Source organism: Aulonocara stuartgranti (genome assembly GCF_965226115.1).
Source record: "Aulonocara stuartgranti genome assembly, chromosome: 23".
NCBI classification, from domain to species: Eukaryota; Metazoa; Chordata; class Actinopteri; order Cichliformes; family Cichlidae; genus Aulonocara; species Aulonocara stuartgranti.
Window position 1 is genome coordinate 11,849,339 of NC_138958.1, and position 21,664 is coordinate 11,871,002.

Sequence of the window (21,664 nt, forward strand, 5' to 3'; positions counted from 1 at the left end):
TTTGTTTTAAGAATGCACATGTAGTAGTATTATTATTAATTTTTATTTTTATTTTTTAAATCCCCCAAGTCCGGGAATGTTTGTTTGTTTGTTTTTCCACTTTTTTGAGAATCGTTAAACTGAAAGAATTAAAATTTATAAGAAATGGACTCGTGAGGAAATGCAGTTTCCCTTGAAATAATTCTGGAAACTCTGTTCTGTGCTGCTTTTCCCGTGTTTACAAACTTATTGCTGCTTGTGGGAGGTCACAATTTTGTCACTTTAATTTTGTGATATTAAATGGGTTGTCTCGCTCACGTCTTTTTTGTTAGAAAGTGTGAAATGGTCTGTTCTGGTTTATTTCTGGTGTTCGTGCGTTACTGCTTTCAGTACCTTTGATGTGACCATCAACTCTTCAGCATAAAAACTAATCCATACGTGTTTGTGGTCTGCGGCACATAGCATGCCTTTTTAAAAGTTCTCTTCTGTTTTGTCTACTTGAGCCATAAGGTGACCACATGATTGCAGGCAGCTTTTTTTTTTTTTTACTGTTCTTGTTCTTCCTCATTTACACCCGTGACTGCTTCTGCTTCTCCAACGCTGGGCGGATTTTTCAGTCTTCCCCATCTATCACAGTTCATTTACACTGGAATAAACAGATTTCACCCGGGTCAGGTACAGGAGCTAGCAAAGTGTCTGGTATCTTTTCTAAAGACAAAGGACGGAAATGATGATGGCTTTACTTTGTTACCATTTAATCTACTGCTGACGGTTTCAAAATCACATTTTTGCCCTCACTGAACAGTTTTAATATCCATACATGAGCAGTTAATTAAAAAACAAAAGGTGTTTGTGGTAACTTGGCTGACGTTAATTAATCTTTTTGTTTCTTTTCACAGGTCCTGTCATCATCGCCATTGATAAGATTTAATGGAAACCAAGGGGTAAGAATGTATTCCGCTCCGTAAACACGCTACTATACCTACATCATCACCTCAGTTTTATTACAGTTGACCTTGTTGAATTATCGCAGGTATTTGCCACTTTCAGTTTCAAAAGATGTCTTTATTACACATTTATCAGTCATTTTGTTAGGTACACCTATCCATCTGCTTGTTAATGCGGGTATCAGCCACGTGGCAGCAATTTGATTCATTTAGGCACGGAGAGGTTCAGTAATAGGCAGTTCTCTGGGTGATAAATGCTTTATCGATGGCAGAGGACCTCGTTCTGAAGACGGTGAGGTGTACTTAACAGAATGGCAGGTGATTGTATAACGCAATTCAGATTTTTCAAGATGATTTCAATGGTGACGCACCCAACAAGTTTGCTGTTTCTTTGTAAGCATGACACTGTGTGTGAGTGTGAGATGTTAAAAAGATGTTAAATGTAATGATGCACTCCTTGCCATTGTGTCATGTGCTGTGTAAGCGCTGCTCGACCTTAAAGCACTGTTGCCACAGAACTTGAGGCAGCCGTTTGGCCCTGTCGTGATGTTAGTCACGTAAATTTGTTTTCTATTGCTTCTCCTTCCAAATAACGTGATCTGACAAAACTGATTAGTAGGGGAGAAAAAGAAACCTCTTGCAGCGTCATGTCCTCTGCCTCTGTCTTCATACCTATATTCAGACATATTATGAAAGCAAGATAAAGGAAGGCTTGTGTTTCATGTGTACTCTTTGTCAGTCATGTGTTTGTCCACAGTGGGAATTCTAACGAATGATGTTTGATAGTTTTATCATCTAAGTATCATACAGGACCCCGAATGTCCTGTTAAGATTGATCATCTCCACTTTCCAAATCTCTTTTGAATTTTGTCTCTAGTACAAACTGTAACTGAGTTAAAGTTTAAAGTGCACTTATTAAAGTGATCACATCTAATTTTGTTTATTTGAAATTTGAAAAATTAATTGTATTTATTTTAACCAGAGTTGAGGCTTTTCTGATTTTATTTTATTAGATTGTTAGATTTATTTGTCCAAACTGAAAAATGGTCAGATTGAACTACTTAATAGTTCAATTCAGTTTTATTTACACAGCACCAAATCACAACAACAGTCGCCTCAAGGTGCTTTATGTTGTAAGGTAAAGACTCTACAGTAACACAGAGACCCCAACAATCAGGTCACCCATTATGAGCAAGCACTTGGCAACAGTGGGAAGGAAAAACTCCTTTTTAACAGGAAGAAACCTCTGGTAGAACCAGGCTCAGGGAGGGGCAGCCATCTGCTGCAACTGGATGAGGTGAGAGAAGGAAGACAGGATAAAAGACATGCTGTGGAAGAGAGACAGAGATGAATAAAAAGTATGATTCACTGCAGAGAGGTCTACTAACACATAGTGAGTGAGAGAGGTGACTGAAGAAGAATCACTCAATGAATTTGGAATCCCCCAGCAGCCTACACCCATTGCAGCATAACTAAGGGAAGATTCAGGCTCACCTGATCCAACCCTAACTATGCTGTAGCAAAAAGGAAAGTTTGAAGCCTAATCTTAAAAGTAGAGCTAGTGTCTGTCTCCTGAATCCAAACTGGAAGCTGGTTCCACAGAAGAACGACTTGAAAACAGAAGGCTTGGTTTCCCATTCTACTTTTAAATACTCTAGAAACAACAAGCCTGCAGTGCGAGAGCGAAGTGCTCTAATGGGGTGATATGGTACTATAAGGTCATTAAGATAAGATGGGGCCTGATTATTTAAGACCTTGTATGTGAGGAGCAGGATTTTAAATTCTGGATTTAACAGGGAGCCAATGAATGGAAGCCAATATAGGAGAAGTATGCTCTCTCTTTCTAGTCCCTGTCGCTACTCTTGCTGCAGCATTTTGGATTAACTGAAGGCTTTTCAGGGAGTTTTTAGGACATCCTGATAATATTTTGCATCAGTATTGGTGTAGTTTGCATGGTACAGCAAGCAGTGCCATGCAAAGTGCCCAGTTTTCTTTCTTAATGCAAAACGAGTAGCGGACAGTGGAGTAAACAAAGTAAGCAGAACGCACTGACGTTTTCCTTCAAATCCTATAATTTAATTGTGCCTTTCCATGATATAAAAATGTCACCGTGGTGCCAGCGCTCCTTGTATCAGCAGCTAACTGTCCGACAATGATGAACTCTGCACAAGCAGCTTCTTCCATTAAAGGCAACATGCCCGCTTGACGTGTGTCAGCCTGCCCCGTCTGACATGCATACTGTCTATTTGCTCTTCTACTTTGGAAACCTTAGTGTCTGCCATGCCCAGATGTTTTATTAGCAGTGCATTTGTGTCCCAAGTGGTGTTTCTGTTCTGCCAGCGTGGTCACAATACCCACAAAACCAGAGATTTCTAGCATCTTTATCCATAATGATGCTTCATACATCTGTCTTAATCCTGCCCTCCTACACACTTGCTCTCATTGGCACTGCCTCGTCTGCACCCCAGGCTGTTGGCTTATATAAAGGCTTTGACACCAGGTTATCTTCGGTCACTGAACGTGATATAAAAAGCTCCGGCACAGGTTGGCACCGTATTGAGAAATGTGGTTAAAATGTGTCTTACTGTTTCCGTTGTAAACTCAGGCAGCCTCCTCATAAGCTTTACAGTTCCCATATCAGCAGGTCTCAGCAGGCACAATGAATGTTTGAACTTTAACATGAAAAATGGTTAAAATAAAACGGACGATCATCACTGAATTACAGAACTTAAATTTCTACTGATGGACAAAGTTAAATAGATTGGTGGCTGGTATACTTTCTAACAGCACACTTTTTTTTTTTTTTTTAATATTAACCTGCTTGCTAACAAAACATCTGCCAATATGTGTCTCCTTATGGAAGTTTAATGCTCTAAATATGTTAAAAATATTTTCAGGGCAAGACGTTTTTCTTGACTGTATCCACGAGTTGTTTCCTGATGTACACAAACAGACCGGAGTCTGCAGAAGCTCCCCATTCATCATTTATGTATGTAGTCTTATAAACGCCTGTAAAGCAGCAGATGGGACCACTGCTGTAGCTCAAGTATAGCCAAGTATTTAGTATTTCAGGTTGCATTGTTTTTAAAATTTAGAACTAATATTCTTGCTATAACATTATGCACAATAGCCTTGTATTTAGAGTTGTAGCAAGCTTTCCTGCCTGCTGTCAGTATTTTGGTGCACTGCAGAACCATGGAGCCAGGCGCTCTTTCATTTAATGCTCATTTATTTTATGTGTATGAACACGTCTGCTGTGGAAAGATGGCTTTATCTCCAGTTTACAGGCTGATTATTCAATGTGACGCTGCAGTTTTTATAAGAAGCGTCATGGTAGGCGTTACCTACCCACCTGTCTTTAACTTAACACACATTTGGTCACATGTTCTGTAGAAGGTCCTGCTGTCTGTTGCCGGTCGTTTCAGGCTGCAGTTATGATGCAGCAGGCTTGCTCAGGGAAAAAATCTGTTGGTGTTAAGATGAGAATGCAAGTCACAAGTGTGAAAGTGACTGAATTACAGAACAGATGGCCTGGCTGTCAAGAGATCCAATATTCATTCACTCAGATTCATTCATCTGGTTCAGCTCTGACAGAGTTTGCACACATACTTTTTAGAAAAGTGGGGGGAAATCCAAAAGGCTAGAAACGAAATGGGAGACATATTTTCCAGACAGGTTTCATATTTTAAATGGCCAAAAAACACAAACGCTGGCTGCATAAAACATGGAAAACTTTGATCTGGATGATGAGACGTCTCTCCCTCATATTTCATTCTGGCTGCAGAAATATTCTGTCCTAATTTTGGTAAAAGTGACACACACATCCTTTTTTATGAATTCTTCAGAAGAGGTGGTGGATGTACAGTACCAGAGTTTTTCCTGCACACTGATCATCCCACAAAGCAAAGTCATCAAGATTGAGCTTAAAAAAATTTTAATCACTTGTTCTTGTTTGATTTTGTCTATTTAAAAAATGCGCAGAAATTACAGACTGCTGCAAAGATAGATAAAAGACTACACATCGCTTAATATTGCTCATGTCCAAAGTTGCCCCTCCACAGGATCTTCTAGAGCCAGGAAGGACAGTTAAATCTGAAAATGCTGAAACATTCAGTAGCTTTGCCCCCAGATTATTTTTAAAACACGTTTTGCTGCAGGTTGTGCTTCTCCCACATACTCAGAAATTCTCATAACGGATTCATTAACTGCTCGATGAGCGGCGTTTCTGGCTCCTCCCCCCGCAGCACGTGTAAAAAATACCATGCCTGTTTGTGTTATGGATGCAGAGTGCAAGGAAAAATTATCATTATGCATATCTTAGTCGAACGGATACAGATAAGCCTGCTACCTCACACTGTAAACTATCAGCACATGTATCAGCAGCAGGACTGGCTCATGTTTCCAGATTTCATTGTTGTATTGCTTTCGTGGGTGTGCCCAGGGTAAGGGCTGACTGTGGATTTGCAGAATTCGCCCTTCACATTTCCATTCAGGGTTTGATTGCTGTCCCTCTAACAAGGGACTTGGAGGGTCAATTATTAGATCCAGGGGCGGGGGTATTATTGTTTTCTTATCCTCCCCCAGATCCATCGTGTCTCTCCTCATGAATCACTGTTTTTCATGACTTTCTTGCTCTGCTCCTGATATCGGCCACCGTGCACCATGATTTCTAGTCAAGCATAGTCGGCTCAATTGGAGAGGATTTGGACAGCTCTCTGGCTGGCTTGAAGCTGAACAAGTCAATAGTGTCATCCATTTAATCTTGGTGTCTCCAATTTAAGAAAAATAAATAGATTAATACTTTCTAAGCCAAAGATTTGACACTGACAGACTTTCTTCTCTTCTCACCTTGATAAGAGGTGTGGATATCAAGTTTGTGGGGTTTTGGCTTGATCAAAAATGAAAGGGACTGGTGAATTTGCTGCATCCCTGTCTCTGTAAAACTTCTTTTTTTTTTCTTTTTCTTTTTTTTAATTTAATTTTTCAGATCCTTTTTAACACTGCGAAGAACTGCACTTAATTTGGTTGTGTGTTGAACATCAGACGGTCCCACAAGGTGGTGATGGGTAATCTCTTTAAAATGTTTCTTTGTTTGTATTCCTTTGATTTGTGCTAAAGCTCTCAAAGCTTTAATAATTGGAAGGTTTTAACCATGCAAATAAAACTTAACCCAGTTAGCCTCTTAGTCTTGATGCAGACCGGAGCTCTGGGTACTCTGACCAAACCGGATCTGCAGTCACATTTTTCAGTTCGAGTGTTAAAAGTTCATAACTTATTTAATGTATTATTAAAATGTTGGCTCTACTTAATGCATATATTTAAAAAAAAAAAAAAAAAAAAAAAAAAAGAAATTCATCCATATCTAGTCGTGCCTGCTCAGTGTGATCAAAGACACTTTGTCACCTGTGCATCTGATTTACCAAAGACTCGGTCTTGGTGGGAGGCGTTTCTTGTCAGGTTTTGATCTCAACAGTGATAACTTTCTTTAGAAGCGGTGCTCGTTCATGTGTCCACGTAGGGCTGCTCAATTAATTGAATTTTAATCACGATTACGATCTGGGCTTTCAACGATCATTAAAAATGACTGAGCCGATTATTAGCCCCTCCCTCATTTATCCGCGACACCTTAAAGGCCGGTCCGTGAAAATATTGTCGGGCATAAACCGGTCCGTGGCGCAAAAAAGGTTGGAGACCGCTAATTAAGAGGACCCGAGGGAAGCTCGGAAAGCTAAGCAGAAGTTATTTGGAGAGGAGAGTGACTGCTGTTGGTTGAAAAGAGAGGTAAAAAAAACTTCAGTGGTGTTGCACACTATTTTATATAATTTTTTAAAGCCATTATTCAATACATTGTTATTGTTAACCCTTTAAAGCCGGTCAGAGCAGCACGCTCCGTTTTGTGTAACTATTTTTAAATCCCTGTAGAACCTGAACCGTGTAAGCTAGCGCAATAATTATTATTTTTTTGCATATGAAACCAGAGGAGTTGTACTTGCATCTTATGCCATCAGCTTGTCCTCGGTCAGGGTTTCCTTCCACATAAAGCTTTTCAAAAATTGCATAAAAAGCGCTTGCAGGAACAAAAACATAATATTCCAGAAACACGCTTTGCCGATCCGATCAGCTGTTCATAACACTTCGCACATTGAAACAGACGTCACCGCTAACTATCGCATGTCCGCCATTTCCTGCCCGAAACCGGAAGTGACGTCATTTTCGCGGAAAATGTAGGTTTTTTTACTTGTAGGCCTTAAAAGCCTATACTGGTCATGTTTGACTTTTCTGAATAGTTTCTGTGATGCTTAGAACTCAAATTGCACCGCTGGAAATAGTTTATTTTGATGCACCTGCTGTTTTCTTTGCAAATTTGCATCATAGGATTGTTTTTTTGTTTTTCCTGCAGTATATAAAAATTGCTTTATCTCCAAAATAAAACTATGAAGACACTCAAAATAAATTTCCTGTTGTTGTAAACTATTTTTTGCAACTTTTTTTGTATTTAAAGTTTTGAGGGATAAACCTCTTAAATTTCTCCAAGTAGTTTTTGTTTTTTTACATATATTTCTATTTTCAATTTTTTTTTTTGTAGTTTATTGCACTTTTTTGCAATTAATGTAGTTACTATGGACTTAATGTATACATATTATTAAAATATGGGCTATAACAGTTGTATAGCAACTTGAAATGCTCCCACAAATGGCACTACAACATGTAAAAAAATAATATAAGCTCTGACGGACTTGGTTCTATAGTAGGTCTTAAAGGGTTAAATAAATATCGTCAAATAATCGAGATCTCAGTTTCAGTGAAAATAATCGTGATTACCATTTTTGCCATAATCGAGCAGCCCTACGTCCACGTGGTGGTTTCGACAGTTTGTTAGCGTGGAGCCTGAGCCATTGGGTGTGGAGGAGCCTCTTCTCACTCTTTCATCCTCTCCAGCGTGAGTCACTGAGTCACTCCCCTGTGCCCTGCCTCTCAGTCAGCTCCGGTGCCTCTTAATTAGATCTGGATTCACAGTCAACACATCGATCTGCTGCTCTTTCAACTAAACGTGACACACGTACAGTATGTTTAAACTGGATATGTAGGTGTCTTTCAACACCATGACACACTGTATCATTGTTGATCTTCTTCCCACGTGCATTTCGTGTTCTTAAACTGCCGTAACGGGTTTTATAATGTGCTGAAAGCCTGGAGATGTGTTGCCATCAAAGCTAGCAAGCATTTTCGAGCATGAAACGCTCAATAGAAATGCCCTTACTGATCTTAGAGTAAGCTGCTTTTATCTGCATAGTCTGTATTTTTCCTGTTTGCTGTAGGCCAGAGTTTTATTGCAAGTACAAGTAAGTATGTGGGTGCTGGAGTCATAATGGGGCTGCGTCCATTTGTCTCTGTTGCAATGGCAACACTGCCGGTTGATCTGTAAAGACGAGCGATGGGGTCGGGGCTCATTACAAAATGGACTAAGAACATTGAGTACATATAGGGCCAGATTTCCTAAACGGGACAAACGTGGATGTGAGCACAATCACCAGATGGTGCTGATAGGTGTGGCTGGTTTTATGGGTGTTTTTCTTACAGTTGTGATGTTTTCTGAGCGCAGGCGGTGTACTTCACTCTTCATAAATCTTGTTGTGCACTTGAGTCATACTTTGTTCCATAAGAAAGGAACTTCTGAGTTTCCCTCCTCTTACACCTGATCTTGTCCCTGCTCTCTCTTTGTAAATACAGGCTGTACAGTGTAGTAGGGTGGTCAGTGTTACTGCTGCTAATTAACTGGGCTAATGCAGATAACTAACAAAAAAAGTGTGCTATAATTTGTAAATGATCATTTTCCCTTTTGTTAACAAAGCTGTTTTCAGAGTTATGGAACAGTTTTTAGAGGTAGGAAAATACAGGTGATTGTGTCACCTGCAGCCTCCACACTTTCTGTCTTTGGTAAAACGGTTTAGCCGCCTGCATGTGACTTCCAGCACTGATTAAGGAGCCTGTGAGTCACAGGCAGAGCCTCGGATCGAGGCTGGGTCACCAGCAGTAACCTGCTCACCAATCAAGAGGACCTCTGCTAGGTGTCCAAAACCACCAAATATGTAACGTCAGCCTTTTGTCGCACTGGCTCAGTGTGATGCACAGTCCTTGGCGGTGACACCACTTGAATTTGGTCAGATGTGCTTAAAACACAAACCTCTGCCTCCGCTCGCGCTCCTTTAGTGAAGAAGTTTCTTTACGCGACGAATCAATTCACTGTTGAATTCACAGCATAATAAAATCATTTTGAGGTGAATCAGAAGTGTGTCAGCCAAGGTTTGGGTGTCGCCCCGTGCTTTCTCCGCTCACTCTACACATTGCCCTTTAAGATGATTACCAGCCTGTGTCTTTCCACTGCATTAAAATGTCAGCTGTATTCACACTGGGCACTATTGTAGTTTTGCTCTATCTACTTTAAAGGAAAAACGCAACATCTGAATCTCGGCTCTCTTCTAAAACTATTTCCTCTACTTAACCAAAGTATCCAGAAGCTTTGCTTTATGATAAGAGGCTTATTAGCCAGATGACGGTGGTTAATTCTACGTTCACCTCAGTCTTTTATAACCAACACCTGTAGTGCTGGAGGAGGGTTTTTTTGTGGGGGCAGAGTAGTATGTGCGCACTGCAACTACATCCAAAGCCACAGACTGCAGAAATACCTACCATAGTTGTTCTGCTAACATATTTTAGTGGTGCGTTTGGACAACAATTAAAACACTCTGTAGTTGTGAATGAATGCCGTAGAAACACAAGGTGGTAGATTTACATGCATTTTGCGTGGTTTTTAAATGAGCAGAAAACCCCTGGAGCTTTATAAGCTTTTTTTTTTTTCTTAAATATTATGTACCACAGTGACATCCTGTTTACAGCAATGCAAACAACATACAGGAAAAGTGTCTGGAAAGAATGTTAAACGTGTTTGTAATATGCATCAGACCTTTGTGAAATCCATTTTTTACTTTCATGCTGAGTTAATGTATCGTTTGTTTTGTTTTTGTCTTCAACAGAAAATTTCAATACCACGCTCAGAAAATTCAAGCGAACTCCAAACTTTTACTTTCTACCTGTCGAATGTGGGCAGAGATAACCCGCAGGGCAGCTTCGACTGCATCCAGCAGTACATCACCAGGTGAAGAGCGCAAACACAAGCAGTGCTTTCTTATTAATTTCTCTTATGTAAATACACGAAGGTGCCTACGGTCGCTCGTGTATTACCCAAGGAGTCAGTCCTCCAACAGCAGATGAATCCGCATGTTTGATTTGATGCCCTTCCTGACACAGCCCTCCCACATATCCGGGCTTGGGACTGGCACTAGGAACACTCCATAAAAACACAAGATGTAATGTCATGTTCTGTCAACATATTTAAACCATGTGTAAATAGTCAGCAGTCTTTGGACTTCAATTATCTAATGAGTATTTTCAGGCAGACTGTTGCTTGGAAATACTGTTGAACTCGGGACCTGAGGCCAATCATCAGGTCTCTCAATTCACCACCTTACAGGCAGCATAGATGAAGACAATCGGGGCTTCGGCTCCGGGACGCTGTGACTTTTATGAACTTTGGTAAATGGTTCAATCGTTCTTCATCTTTTTCCAGTTAAATATGAAAAGGTGCCGCGAGCTGAGTGACGACATTGTTCTGTCGAGTTAACCCAAAATTGAGTTATTAAACAAAATATTCTTGCAAAATAATGTTGAGGTAAGAACTTAAGCTATCTGGTGTTCCAGTACAGTTAAACTTCAATCATGGGTGGTCGGGCCCATCCCAGCAAGTAGAGGTGGGAAAGACTCGACACATAACGTCCGCAAACTGTGACTGAATCAAATTAGTGCCGGCAGATGTGTGCGTCGATGAGGAAGGAAATGGAGGAACAGAATGAGGAACTACAAGGATCTTGTACTTGTCAAGTTTCTGACCCCATTGTTCTCAAAGTATTTTTAAAAAGTGGGTCAGCTGGAGTTAATTCGAATCTCCGACTTGATCCTCGTCAACCTCCAGTTGCAGTCTAAAACCCAAATGACAGAGCTCAGCTTCCATCAACTGTGCTAGCACCATCTCATTTTCTGCCAAATCCTAATCAAAGGGAGCCGGAAAGTCTGTGAAAGAATAGGATTTGATGCCGCAGTGAGTCGTACTGTGGGAACCCACAGTTGGCTGGAAATTGAAAAAATAATAGTTGTGCCCTCCGGGGGGTTTAATGGCTCTCATGTGGGCAGGAATGCACGGTGAAGGGGTGGAGTAGTGAAAATAGTCTTTAATACTTAATGTTATAAATACACTGTTGCAATACTTTAAAGTAGGACTCGTTTAAATGTATCACAAGTGTCTTATTCCCCATCTCCAATAAAAGGGATTCTAATGGGATTTTTTCCAGTTCAAACTTCTGTCCATTCTCCGTCTTCCTCTCTCACCACCTCCTTTTTGTTTTGGCAGTGAAGGGAGCATTCAGCTGGATTGTTTGGGTGGGATCCAGGACAAGATTACAGTATGTGCCACAGACGACTCCTACCAGAAGGCCAAGGAAAGCATGGCCCAGGTTGAGGAGGAGACTCGCAGCAGGAGTGCCATCGTCATCAAGCCTGGGGGACGATACGTAGGTGAGAAAACGCGATACTATGACACATGAATACCAACTGTTGGTCTGTCATTTTCAGAGTCTCCTACTCACACAGACTAGTAAGACTACCAGTGTTGAGCTTTTGGTTTGTGTGAAGCGATATTTCCCTGCAAACACCCACACTTGGCCCGTGCTCTGCTGGTGAATGGGTTCTCACTGTACCAGTGTTTGAGCTTCCTCGCTGTGGTTATCTGAATGAAGCGTTAACAGAAAGTGACCTGTGTCTGAACGGCAGTGTACTTTCACGGTAACAGCATGCGTGCTTGCTGTAAAGGCTCATACGCACTGATCCATTTCTCCTTGAATGTAATTTAAAAACACACAGAGGAGGAAATGCCCCCAGGCACATCCACACATAACACGTCCACTTCCTGAATCTCTGTTTTGGTATCAGAGCCGCACCGCAGTGCCCTGAGTGTCAGTCGAAGCAGAAAGCCGCAGCGGCTCTGCCTCACTGCCTACAAAAAAAAAGAAATCTAGTGTGAGCCTGTTCACCATGAGGCTCTGAGTCAAGCACGCTCGGTCCGCGTGCTAGGAAGCAAACGGGCTGTTGGTCTCACCAGGTGATCCGAAAGCAAGGTGTCACTGGGAGATGGCGATCACTGCTTTTTGCTGGAAGTTTAGTGTTGCCACACAGACTTGAACTTAAGATCATTTCACAATGCGTCACCTATGAGTCATCTGCAAGCTCTCCCAGCCTTTAACAGCCACTGTGTCCAAAGATGCTGTGATGAAATTGCAGTTTTTGTTCTTAAGAAAATAAAATACACTGGCTGCCAACCAAAAAGCAACCTGATGACTCATTTTTCTAACACTGTGTTTATTTGTGATAAATAAACACCCCTTATAATTAAAATCATCATAAGACGAGCGTCTCGTCGTAACTCGTAAATAAACTGCAGACGGTTTTCCTAAGACTGCTCTTTGAAAGATCCGTTAAAATGTGTAACATCAGTCTGTGCGTTTTAACTCTTCTCAGGTAAGAAGGTTCAGATCCGGAAACCGGCACCTGGACTCTCAGATGTCGCCCCCTTACGGAGGACGTCTCGACCCGTCATCATCTCGAGCAGTACGCTGAAGAAGAGCGCAACTCAGCACAGGCCGCTCCGAGAGCGCCTCGTCCACCTGCTGGCTCTCAAGCCTTACAAGAAGCCCGAGCTGATCCTGAGGTTGCAGAAGGATGGTCTCTCGCCATTAGACAAAGACTCCCTGGATAGCCACCTGCAACAGGTCCCACACACACTCTTGGCCATCATGTAGATTTCCTGATACTTTGATAGTAGCTGGGCTCACCTGAGATTTCTGCTCCTTTCATAGGTTGCAAACCTGAATGGGAGAGAAAACACTTTCACATTAAAGGACTTTTTGTATAAGGAAATTCAGAAGGACTGGCCAGGCTACACAGAAGGAGACCAGCAGCTTCTCAAGAGAATTCTGTTCAGGTATGTCAGCAGTTACAATGAATATGTGTGTTCAGTGGGATAGCATGCCAGCAGTTAGAAGGCTCTGATACTGTAGCAGTGTTCATTTGTACAGCAGCATTTCTGGTAGATCAGTAGATTTAACTTTCATCTCACGTGTTGTGGCTTAAAAATCTTGAAAAGCACCTTGTTTGTATTTCTGGCGGGAGTTAAGCGCCAGCGTGATGGTTATGAGTTTAAAGTCTTACGGCGCATAGAAGTAATGTTTAATATCTATGCATGCTTATTTTTCTTTAATATTTTCCTTGTGTCGTTTATGAGACGTGATCGTTGCATGTATAAGGATATTTTTGGATTGAAATTATTTTCTTTAAGGATTTTTTTTTTTTTTTTTTGGGAGGTATCAATGTGCTCGACTTTCTCTGTGCCCCAGGAAGATTTCTGCATTCCACTGAATTTCCTCTTAGAGTTGTATTTGTTAACAGCGTGAGCTGCTGGCTTCCGTCCCGGTGGAAAAATCTGGTTTCTCATGGTCTGGAACGCCGAGGAAAAGCAAGCCAGCGAGGGAGCGAGCGTCCGACCGGCTATATATAGACCAGCAACATTCAGTCCTCAGTTTGTGTTTATGTAGTGGACTCCAGAATAGCTCCAATTATCCACAGTAACCTTAACTGTGCCCACACCTGAAGGCAGCCAGGATATTAACACTGAGTGTTCATAATGCAACACGCAGTCTCATGCACTGCAGCAGTTCTCAGTTTTTTGTCGGAAAGTCTAGTCAGTATTTCGTGTGTGTGCTCTTGTATTTTCTTTTTAACATCCGTACATGCTTGCTTCCCATTTGTGTCTTTACTGTACTTTGAGCTCTTTTTGGGGGAGTTTATCAGCTGACTAGCAAACAGCCTCCCACCTAAATACCACCTCCCCCTCCGTGGCTCCTCCAGTGTTTGGAGCTAATGCAGTCAGTCACGCAGGAGTCGCACAGCAACATGAGTGGGGCGCACATGATGCAAGTGTTCCAGCCCATGCTGATCTATGTGTGAAGTGGCACCTGTCCAAGGTTTAACCCGCTGTCTCACTGCTCTCACTCCTGCCTGCCTTTGAGTGTCAGCTGCACACTCACTCTCTCTCACTCACACGCACACACGGCTTGATTTTTACAAGGGTGCGGCACTGACGAGACTTGGTGTACCTAACTGCCCCCTACTGATAAAGTCCTCAGCTGTGGCAAGAGCATCTCTGCATGCGTCTTTATTTTTATGGCCACATGTGGTGTTTGTCCAGTGAATTCTGTTTTTACTGCTAGTGTTTAAGCCAGCGTTGGAACTCTGCTCAGGTCAGCGGACTGAGGTTCCGCTTCAAAAAAGCAACTTTAAGGACTGATTCATATATCTGTGGGGAATACCTTGTAGAGCCTGTGATGTATCCTACCTAAGTGGTCAACATTGTTGTCGTGTCCTGCTGTTACACGTGCGGTGCCAGTCGATAGGAACAAATCCTGTGACTTTTTCCCCCTCTGTATATTGACAGTGATGATTACTGAGGCATTGATTGTTGCCCTGTCACTGATATCGTACTTCAACGTTAAACATAGCTGGAAATGCACAGGGAGAATCGACGGGCCAATCGCAGTAGCCGTGGGATGCTTCAATCTAACGTGTAGTTATGCTTCTCAGAAAGTGTACGTTGTTGCACGTAGCATGCACCGTTTATCCTTGTTCATACCTGGCCGTGCAATGATTCGTGGGTAATGGAGGCAGTTACGATCGGCGTGTAAATATTGCTCGTTTGCCTTTAAATCGACGTTCTGTTATTGTCGGAGCATGCAAAAGTAACCTCTTTATAAATGTAACCCGGCACAACAAGCATCCATCCCCAAGTGAGCAGCGGCACCACTTTCTTTGTCACTTCAGAGTGTCGTGGCACTCTCTCGCTCATCGTGCACGAGCTGCTGCCAAAACCGTTCAGCCGTTAAATAAACACACTGCAGTGACTGAGAGATTAAAAAGCATTAAATGTTAAAAATGTGCACAGATTTTATTATTGAAACTTTGCCTTCTCTGTAGATAATTAAATGCTGCTCTCAAGTACCTCCTCCTTCACTCAGTTGTCATAGCTACCCTGTGAGCTTCTCAGTGTGACTGTCTCAGGTCTTTGAAGTCCTCGTACATACAATTTGCTTGTCACAGAATCAATTTCAGCTAGATTTCTTTTTCTGTTTTTTGCCGTGTATGCTTAGAAAAGGGGATTTTAAGCTGTAAGGGTTTAAGTCATTTCAAAGACACTTTATGAGCCCATGATTGCTTCAGACCTGAGAAGCGTGTTAGTGGTGTGGAAGTGTCTGGTCAAACGCTGAGGTTGAAAGAGATCACTTTCCTGCACTTTAAGCCCCTCATTGCTGCCAGTGCATATGTTGCTTTAACTCACCAGGATAGTTGGATAGATAAGAGTTTTAATGCACTGCAGGTATGCATAAACTGTATTAAATTTTCTTGGCTCTGTCTCTGTCTGTGTGCATGAACTCTCTTAGGAAACAAGCCCAGAACAGCTCTGCACCTCCACCAGAGAGCCCACCGAAAGAGCTGGCCAGCTGCTCTCCATCTCAAGTGAGCCTCCTCTTCCTTTAACCCGTCTCTCACTTCCACACATTTTCCTAAAGCCTCATCTGCTGTTTCCCTCTGCCTCCTCCTCCTCGTTACTGACTGAACATTTAATAACAAGTCTCTTCCTGTGATCAGACCACGATAAAGGGCTGGTTAAGACGGAGGAAGCTACATGTAAGAATAGAAAACCCCTGTTTGAGATACAGACCAGGCAGGAAAAAAATTCAGTGTAAATACAAAGCGTAATGTGTAACCCAAGCATGCTTAAGCCTTTTGTATGTTTCCAGCAACCTTGTAGAAAGGCAGGAGGAATAGGGGTAAGATTATTTCCACCTAATGTGTGTACTGGAGCGTTTCTTTCCATTTCCACCAGTTTACCAAACACTGCAGCCTGACCCCCGGACTGTTGTTGTAGTAGTCTGGTGGTGTCTGGTATTTCCCAAGGAGGGTTTTTCTAAATCATCTGGCTGTCTGCAAAAGTATAAATGTTTCCTCTTAGTATCCTCCTCTGTGAATTTCCAAAGTGCCTTTTGGAGTAAATGTTTTCTTAAGTGGTTGCTGCTGGTCAGAATTACGCATTAAGGGATATTAGAAGCTCCCCTAGAATCTTTAAATAAATATACACGTTTCCATGAATACTTAACTTTTGTTATTATACAAAATATCTTCTTGGGTATACTATATCTGCGTGAAATTGTGTTTTCCTGCCTTACTGCCTAAACAATTTTTTGATATTTTCATACTGCCTGTCCTGTTAGGTCTGTACAGACGTCTAAATTTACCATTATTTACACTTCCATTAAGCAGAGGGAGGAGAAGAGGCTCTGCTTTATTAATAGCTCCTTCCACTCAGCTGTTCTTGCCTCAGACACCTACTGTTTGCCCCTTCCTTTCCGCTCACTCCCTCTGTAAACACACGCACATACACACGTTTCCATATCTTAGTGAGGACATCTCGTTGACATAATGCTTTCCCTAGCCGCTTACCCTAATACCCTAACCCTGCCCATAACCGAATTGTAACCCTGACACTAAAGCCACATTTTGAGTCTGAAAATTGCCTTCAGACTCGTTGGGACGAGCATTTTGTCCCTATAACGGGTTGTTAGTCCCCCACAAGCATAGTCAACTTACAATTTTTGGTCCCCACAAAGATATGAATACACACACACAGGCCTCCGGGCTCCATTTTTAGCTGCATTGGTAAAAAGACAGAATCACAGCAGGTAATGCAGCATAAACCTGAGCTGGGTCTGGTCTGAATCAGGGAGTGCTACAGAACAATGGGAAGGCATATCCACACTGATGAACATGAAACTTAAAGTGTAGCCTCCTCCATCATGGCTAATCATAAAGAAGTCTTTTCATTCCGGCTGTCATCTCAGGAGACTTTTGATCTCAGGTGTCAAAGGTGCTTTGTGTGGAGAAGATTAGAAGAGCTTGGGAGGTTCAAGCTGAGCTCTTCACTGGCTCTTTGCCTTTGTTTCACACCACCAAGTCAGGAGAGCAAACAAAGTCATTGAGTCTGCCACTCCCAAAGTCTTCAGAGTGGACTGGGTCAAACAGGGCTGTCTGTAATCTAATCTCTGCTGTTGTGAAAAGGAAGCACAGTCCTCATTGTGTCTTTGCTGCTAAGAGTGCTCTTCCTCGAATACTCTGTAGTCTTGTCGTTTTCATTATGTTGCTTTCTGCTCTCATATTAGTCTCTCCCCTGCCTGATTTCACCTGGAACACTATTTCATATCAAACGCTGTTTTAAGGTATGAAACTAAAACTGTTTTGTTTTCGCCAGAAACGGCCCGCTGCCGACTTCATCGACCCACTCGCCAACAAAAAGCCAAGGATATCGCACCTCACTAGCAAGGCTGCAACACCCCCGGTTAATGGCAAGATCAGCTCTTCCAATGGCAGAGGCGATGCAGGCAGCACGCCGTCGGGAGTGGTGGGTTCAGCGCCAGATGGCGGCACGCCGTCCAGCTCCCAGCAGCTGCCCATGCTCGACATCCCCCGTCCTTTTGAAGCATTGTCGGACGTCAGCAATGACTCCAGCAACAATGGACGCGACTGTGACTCTCAGGAATCTGCGGTGCCCGAGAGGTTCAGTCAGCCGCCTTCGCTCCCTCAAACATCTTCCCCCAGACACACGATCCTGGAGGCCCCGCGGGACAAGAGCTCTTCCTCCTTAAACACCAAGTCTAAAAAGAAGTCCAAAAAGCATAAAGACAAAGAGAAGAGCAAAGATAAAGAGAAGGTGAGGGAGAAGGAGCAGGAAAACGAGAGGAAAAGTCGTGACGAGTGTGTGTCGGAGCCTAATAGAGCCTGTGAGACGAGCCTAGGAAACCTCAAAAGCAACAGTATTCCACACAGAAGCACAGGTGAGAACAACACACACACACACACACACAGTATTTTACTGCGTTAGATGTGGATTTCTGAATAAAAGTGATACTTGATATTTGGATGCTCTCCAGTTAGTCATCACTGTGAGTAGGTGATGCATCATGTGACGAGTCTTATTCTTATCGAACAAACTGAGACCCCTGCTGTTCGAGTTTGTGCCTCAAATGCACGCCTGTTAATTTCACTGGCAGAAAAGATGATAGTTAAATACAAATAACAGTCATACTGACGTTTCTCTGCTTTTGCATTAGAGACCTGCACAGATGACACATTGAGATTATTCAAATGTGTGTTCTCGTTTCAGATCTTAATGGGATGTGTAACAGTACCAGTATTCCTTCATCTTCACCTGAAGTGGCAGACTATTTATTGTGAGTATTCAAGTTTTGACAAATTTCTTCTTGTTAAACTCATCAGAACAAATGAGACAGCCTCCACCGTGAGTCACACATGAGGAGAGGAGATAGTTCACCGTCCCATTGGTGGTGAGACGTGACGTAAAGGAGACGGGTGCGTGCTGGTGTTCAGAAAGCGCTCATTACTTTTTTGTCCTTTTGCCACCAAGCTCCATAGCTGTGGCTGAGACACAAAAATTATACTCCTCCTCCTCACAGCCACAACTCAAACATGAACGCAGACGTGATGACACATATTTTGGGTTACAGTTTAAGTTGCACTTTTCCCGCAGCGTCAGACTTAAAAGCCGATATTGATTCTTCTCACTCCTCACAACTTATTTTTGTTGGTTATATTTCTGGGTTCTGGTAAAGTTTGTGTGTCCTTCTGTCTGTAAACACAGTTTTGAAAGAATTCTTATAAAACGTTGGGGTCATGTTAACAATGCACTCAAATTTGGCTCGCATCCACTGAGGTCTTCGAGGTCAGCTCGATGATTTATTTGTGGAAAACTGACAAAAGCCTTGTAACTGAGAAACTCTGACTCTTACAACTGTGCTGTGAGTTGTGTCATCTGTTTTTTACTGCAGACAATGTAAAAGTACATTTTAAAAAAACAAAGAAAATCCAAAGTAAATGCTGCCCAGACAGGGAGTGTCCTTGGTAGTTTGGGCTCTTCTTGTTCAGTAATATTTTTTTCTGTATTCTTCTCCTTAGGAAATATACAGTGATCAGCTCTCCGGAGCAGCGTCAAAGGTATAAAAATGATTTCAACGCCGAGTACAGCGAGTACCGGGGACTACATGCTCGAATAGAGGGCATCACCCGGCAGTTCACGGTGCTTGATAATGAGCTGAAACAGCTCCAACACGGCACAGACAAGTACAAGGTAAATACCCCGAGAGAGACGCGAAAGATTCCACGGCACCACGAGTAACCGTATAATAAACACAACGCTTTTACCTTTAATGTGAAGACAAATGACTTAAACTCTTTCCTTCTTTGAACAGACGGTTCACAATCAAATACTTCAAGAGTATCGTAAAATAAAAAAGGTAGGTTGTAGCTCTGACTGACGCTGATGATGAAGTGTGTGAGCGGTTTATCAGATTCTGACGCTGTGCTTTTTCCATCGCAGACTAATCCAAACTACAGCCAAGAGAAGAACCGCTGTGAATATCTACACAACAAACTGGCGCACATTAAGAAACTCATTGCGGAGTACGATCAACAGCAACTTTAAAAGTGGTTATTAGACTGTGTTCCCTGTTATCTCTGGAAGCCGAGCAGATGGTGGAAAGCTCCAGATTCTGCTTGTGTGGGGAGAAAAGAAGAAGAAAAAAATTGCCATGAAGGGAGTATTCCTCTCATCGGGGCCAAAGGCTCTAGTGGGAACCAAGCGGGACACGCTCTGTTTTTCTTTTGTTTTTTCTTTTGTGGAGATGAGGCGAAGCCTGGTGTGCATCCAGAAAATGTGGCTCTGTGCAGGTCTGTTTTTCTACACACCCTGCTTATAGTTCAGAGATGTGAAAGTGTCAAACATGGAAACTTTGCCACGTTCTTGGGAGATTTCCAAATTCTTTTTCCTGCTTTGGGAACAGGAGGGACACGGAGATGAAAGCTGCAGATTGAATGCCAAATGCAATGAATTTGTTTTTGAGTTGAGAAAAAATTAAACGAATGATGAAAAAGTTTTCCCCACTTAGTGAAAAATGAATGGTTGAGATGTCGAACCTCTATTTCTTTGTATTTATTTTGGATATTAAAATGGGGGAGGAGTCTGTTTTACACTCCTCTGTATCAGTACTTTAAAGCTTCTGTTCTCACATTTTGAATGTCTGCCTGTATTTTATCCAGAAGCTGCCTTGCCCGTCTGTCAGTCTTTTGGGATAACTTTATTCTCTTTATTTATCTCTTTTAAAGAGATGCAGATATTACTGTTCATTTGAAACCGGTGCGCACGGTCACACGCGGGTTTGTGCGTTCAGCTTTTCGTTTCTAAAATCATATGCACGCGTATTAAAGGAGGGGGGGCTCGGGTTTGCGGTCCTTCAGGACGAACTCCCGAGCTCTGTTCCTGCAGTGGTCCTAAGTTGTGGTTCAGTTATTGCGTCAGTGAGAAACTATTCTCTGCTGTTAATGAATCGTCTTTCCCGTTTATTACGGCTTTTGTAGCAACAGAATGTGTCCGAGTTTTCTGAGGAGCTCGGTGTCAGTGTTACCCTTCTTCGCACTACGGAAGATCCTTGAATTGTAAGCTGAAGCAGACGGGATGCAGACCTAAAGCCTTTTTCTTTTCATCTCCGGGAAGTTTTGGAAGTTTCGGCTTGTGCACCATTATCACTTTCAGTTGTGTTCAGATCATGTTTACTTTTGTTTTTGTCTGCTAATCTTCCCGCATGCTAGTCCATCTGAGACGACTGTTAAGATGAAGCCATTTTTGTTCATCTTCCGAGTGGAGCCCGGTGGACCTCCTGCTCAGAGGAGAACCACTTTTTGCCTTTTTCCAAGTGTGATGTCAAGTATTTACAGGGAGCGACCCAAAAAATCAGTTTCCCGGGTCAGCATCGAGTCGAGATGCCCGAGAAACGTTGAGCGCCGTCAGCAAGTGCGTTTCTTATATCGATCTTTTTACGTGAATATGGAGAATCTGCACTTTTTCTTCTGATCTTGCTGTTACCTTGGGGTTTTGTCCAATCGACACACTTCTTTGTCCATCCGAGTGCATGCTTTATGAATGAGTTACAATGAACAGTCTTTGTATCTTTACTTGAAGAAAAAAAACTGCCCAAGGATATTAAAATCCACGCTGAGGCCTAGTCCGACTGTATTATCATGTAATCGAGTAGACGTGACTCTGACCAGCATGTATACCAAAGTGCTTACTGAGTGGGATGACACAAAACGCTCTACCAAATCACAGAATTCCCCGCTTCCAGTTCTCATTAATTTTGTCTGATTTACCATCCAGTAGGAAGTTCTTCAGTGTTTCCCTGTGAGGGGTCAGAGCTTCGCACTGGACTTGTCAGGTTTCAGATTTTCATCTTGCTCCTAATGCAAACACTACATGAAGTTCAGAACTTAGAAATGCTGCTGGGTTCAGACCGAGGCTGGATCTGGGACTCGGAAGTCTGTGAGGAGGAATGTTTTGTTACTGGTATCAACACTCTGCAACACCGAGCGTTACACCTTTTAACAAAGACTTTCAGTCACTCTTACTGTACCTTGTTTTCTACAAAGATTCAGACATGATTACTGTATTTCCCTCT

At 42.4% G+C, this 21,664-nt stretch overlaps 1 protein-coding gene across 1 annotated transcript in view; it reads left to right on the top strand.

Annotated features, from left to right (window-relative positions):
• Positions 1–21,307, top strand: part of ell (elongation factor RNA polymerase II) — a 36,832-nt gene extending 15,525 nt beyond the window's left edge. The window contains exons 2-12 of the mRNA XM_082525422.1: positions 879–923; positions 9,962–10,083; positions 11,392–11,555; positions 12,555–12,805; positions 12,893–13,017; positions 15,527–15,602; positions 17,392–17,974; positions 18,304–18,370; positions 19,113–19,284; positions 19,406–19,450; positions 19,534–21,307. Of these exons, the coding sequence (XP_082381548.1) occupies positions 879–923; positions 9,962–10,083; positions 11,392–11,555; positions 12,555–12,805; positions 12,893–13,017; positions 15,527–15,602; positions 17,392–17,974; positions 18,304–18,370; positions 19,113–19,284; positions 19,406–19,450; positions 19,534–19,638 (1,755 nt within the window). The 3' untranslated portion in view covers positions 19,639–21,307. The remainder of the gene's footprint in view (positions 1–878; positions 924–9,961; positions 10,084–11,391; positions 11,556–12,554; positions 12,806–12,892; positions 13,018–15,526; positions 15,603–17,391; positions 17,975–18,303; positions 18,371–19,112; positions 19,285–19,405; positions 19,451–19,533) is intronic.
• Positions 21,308–21,664: the final 357 nt, after the last annotated feature.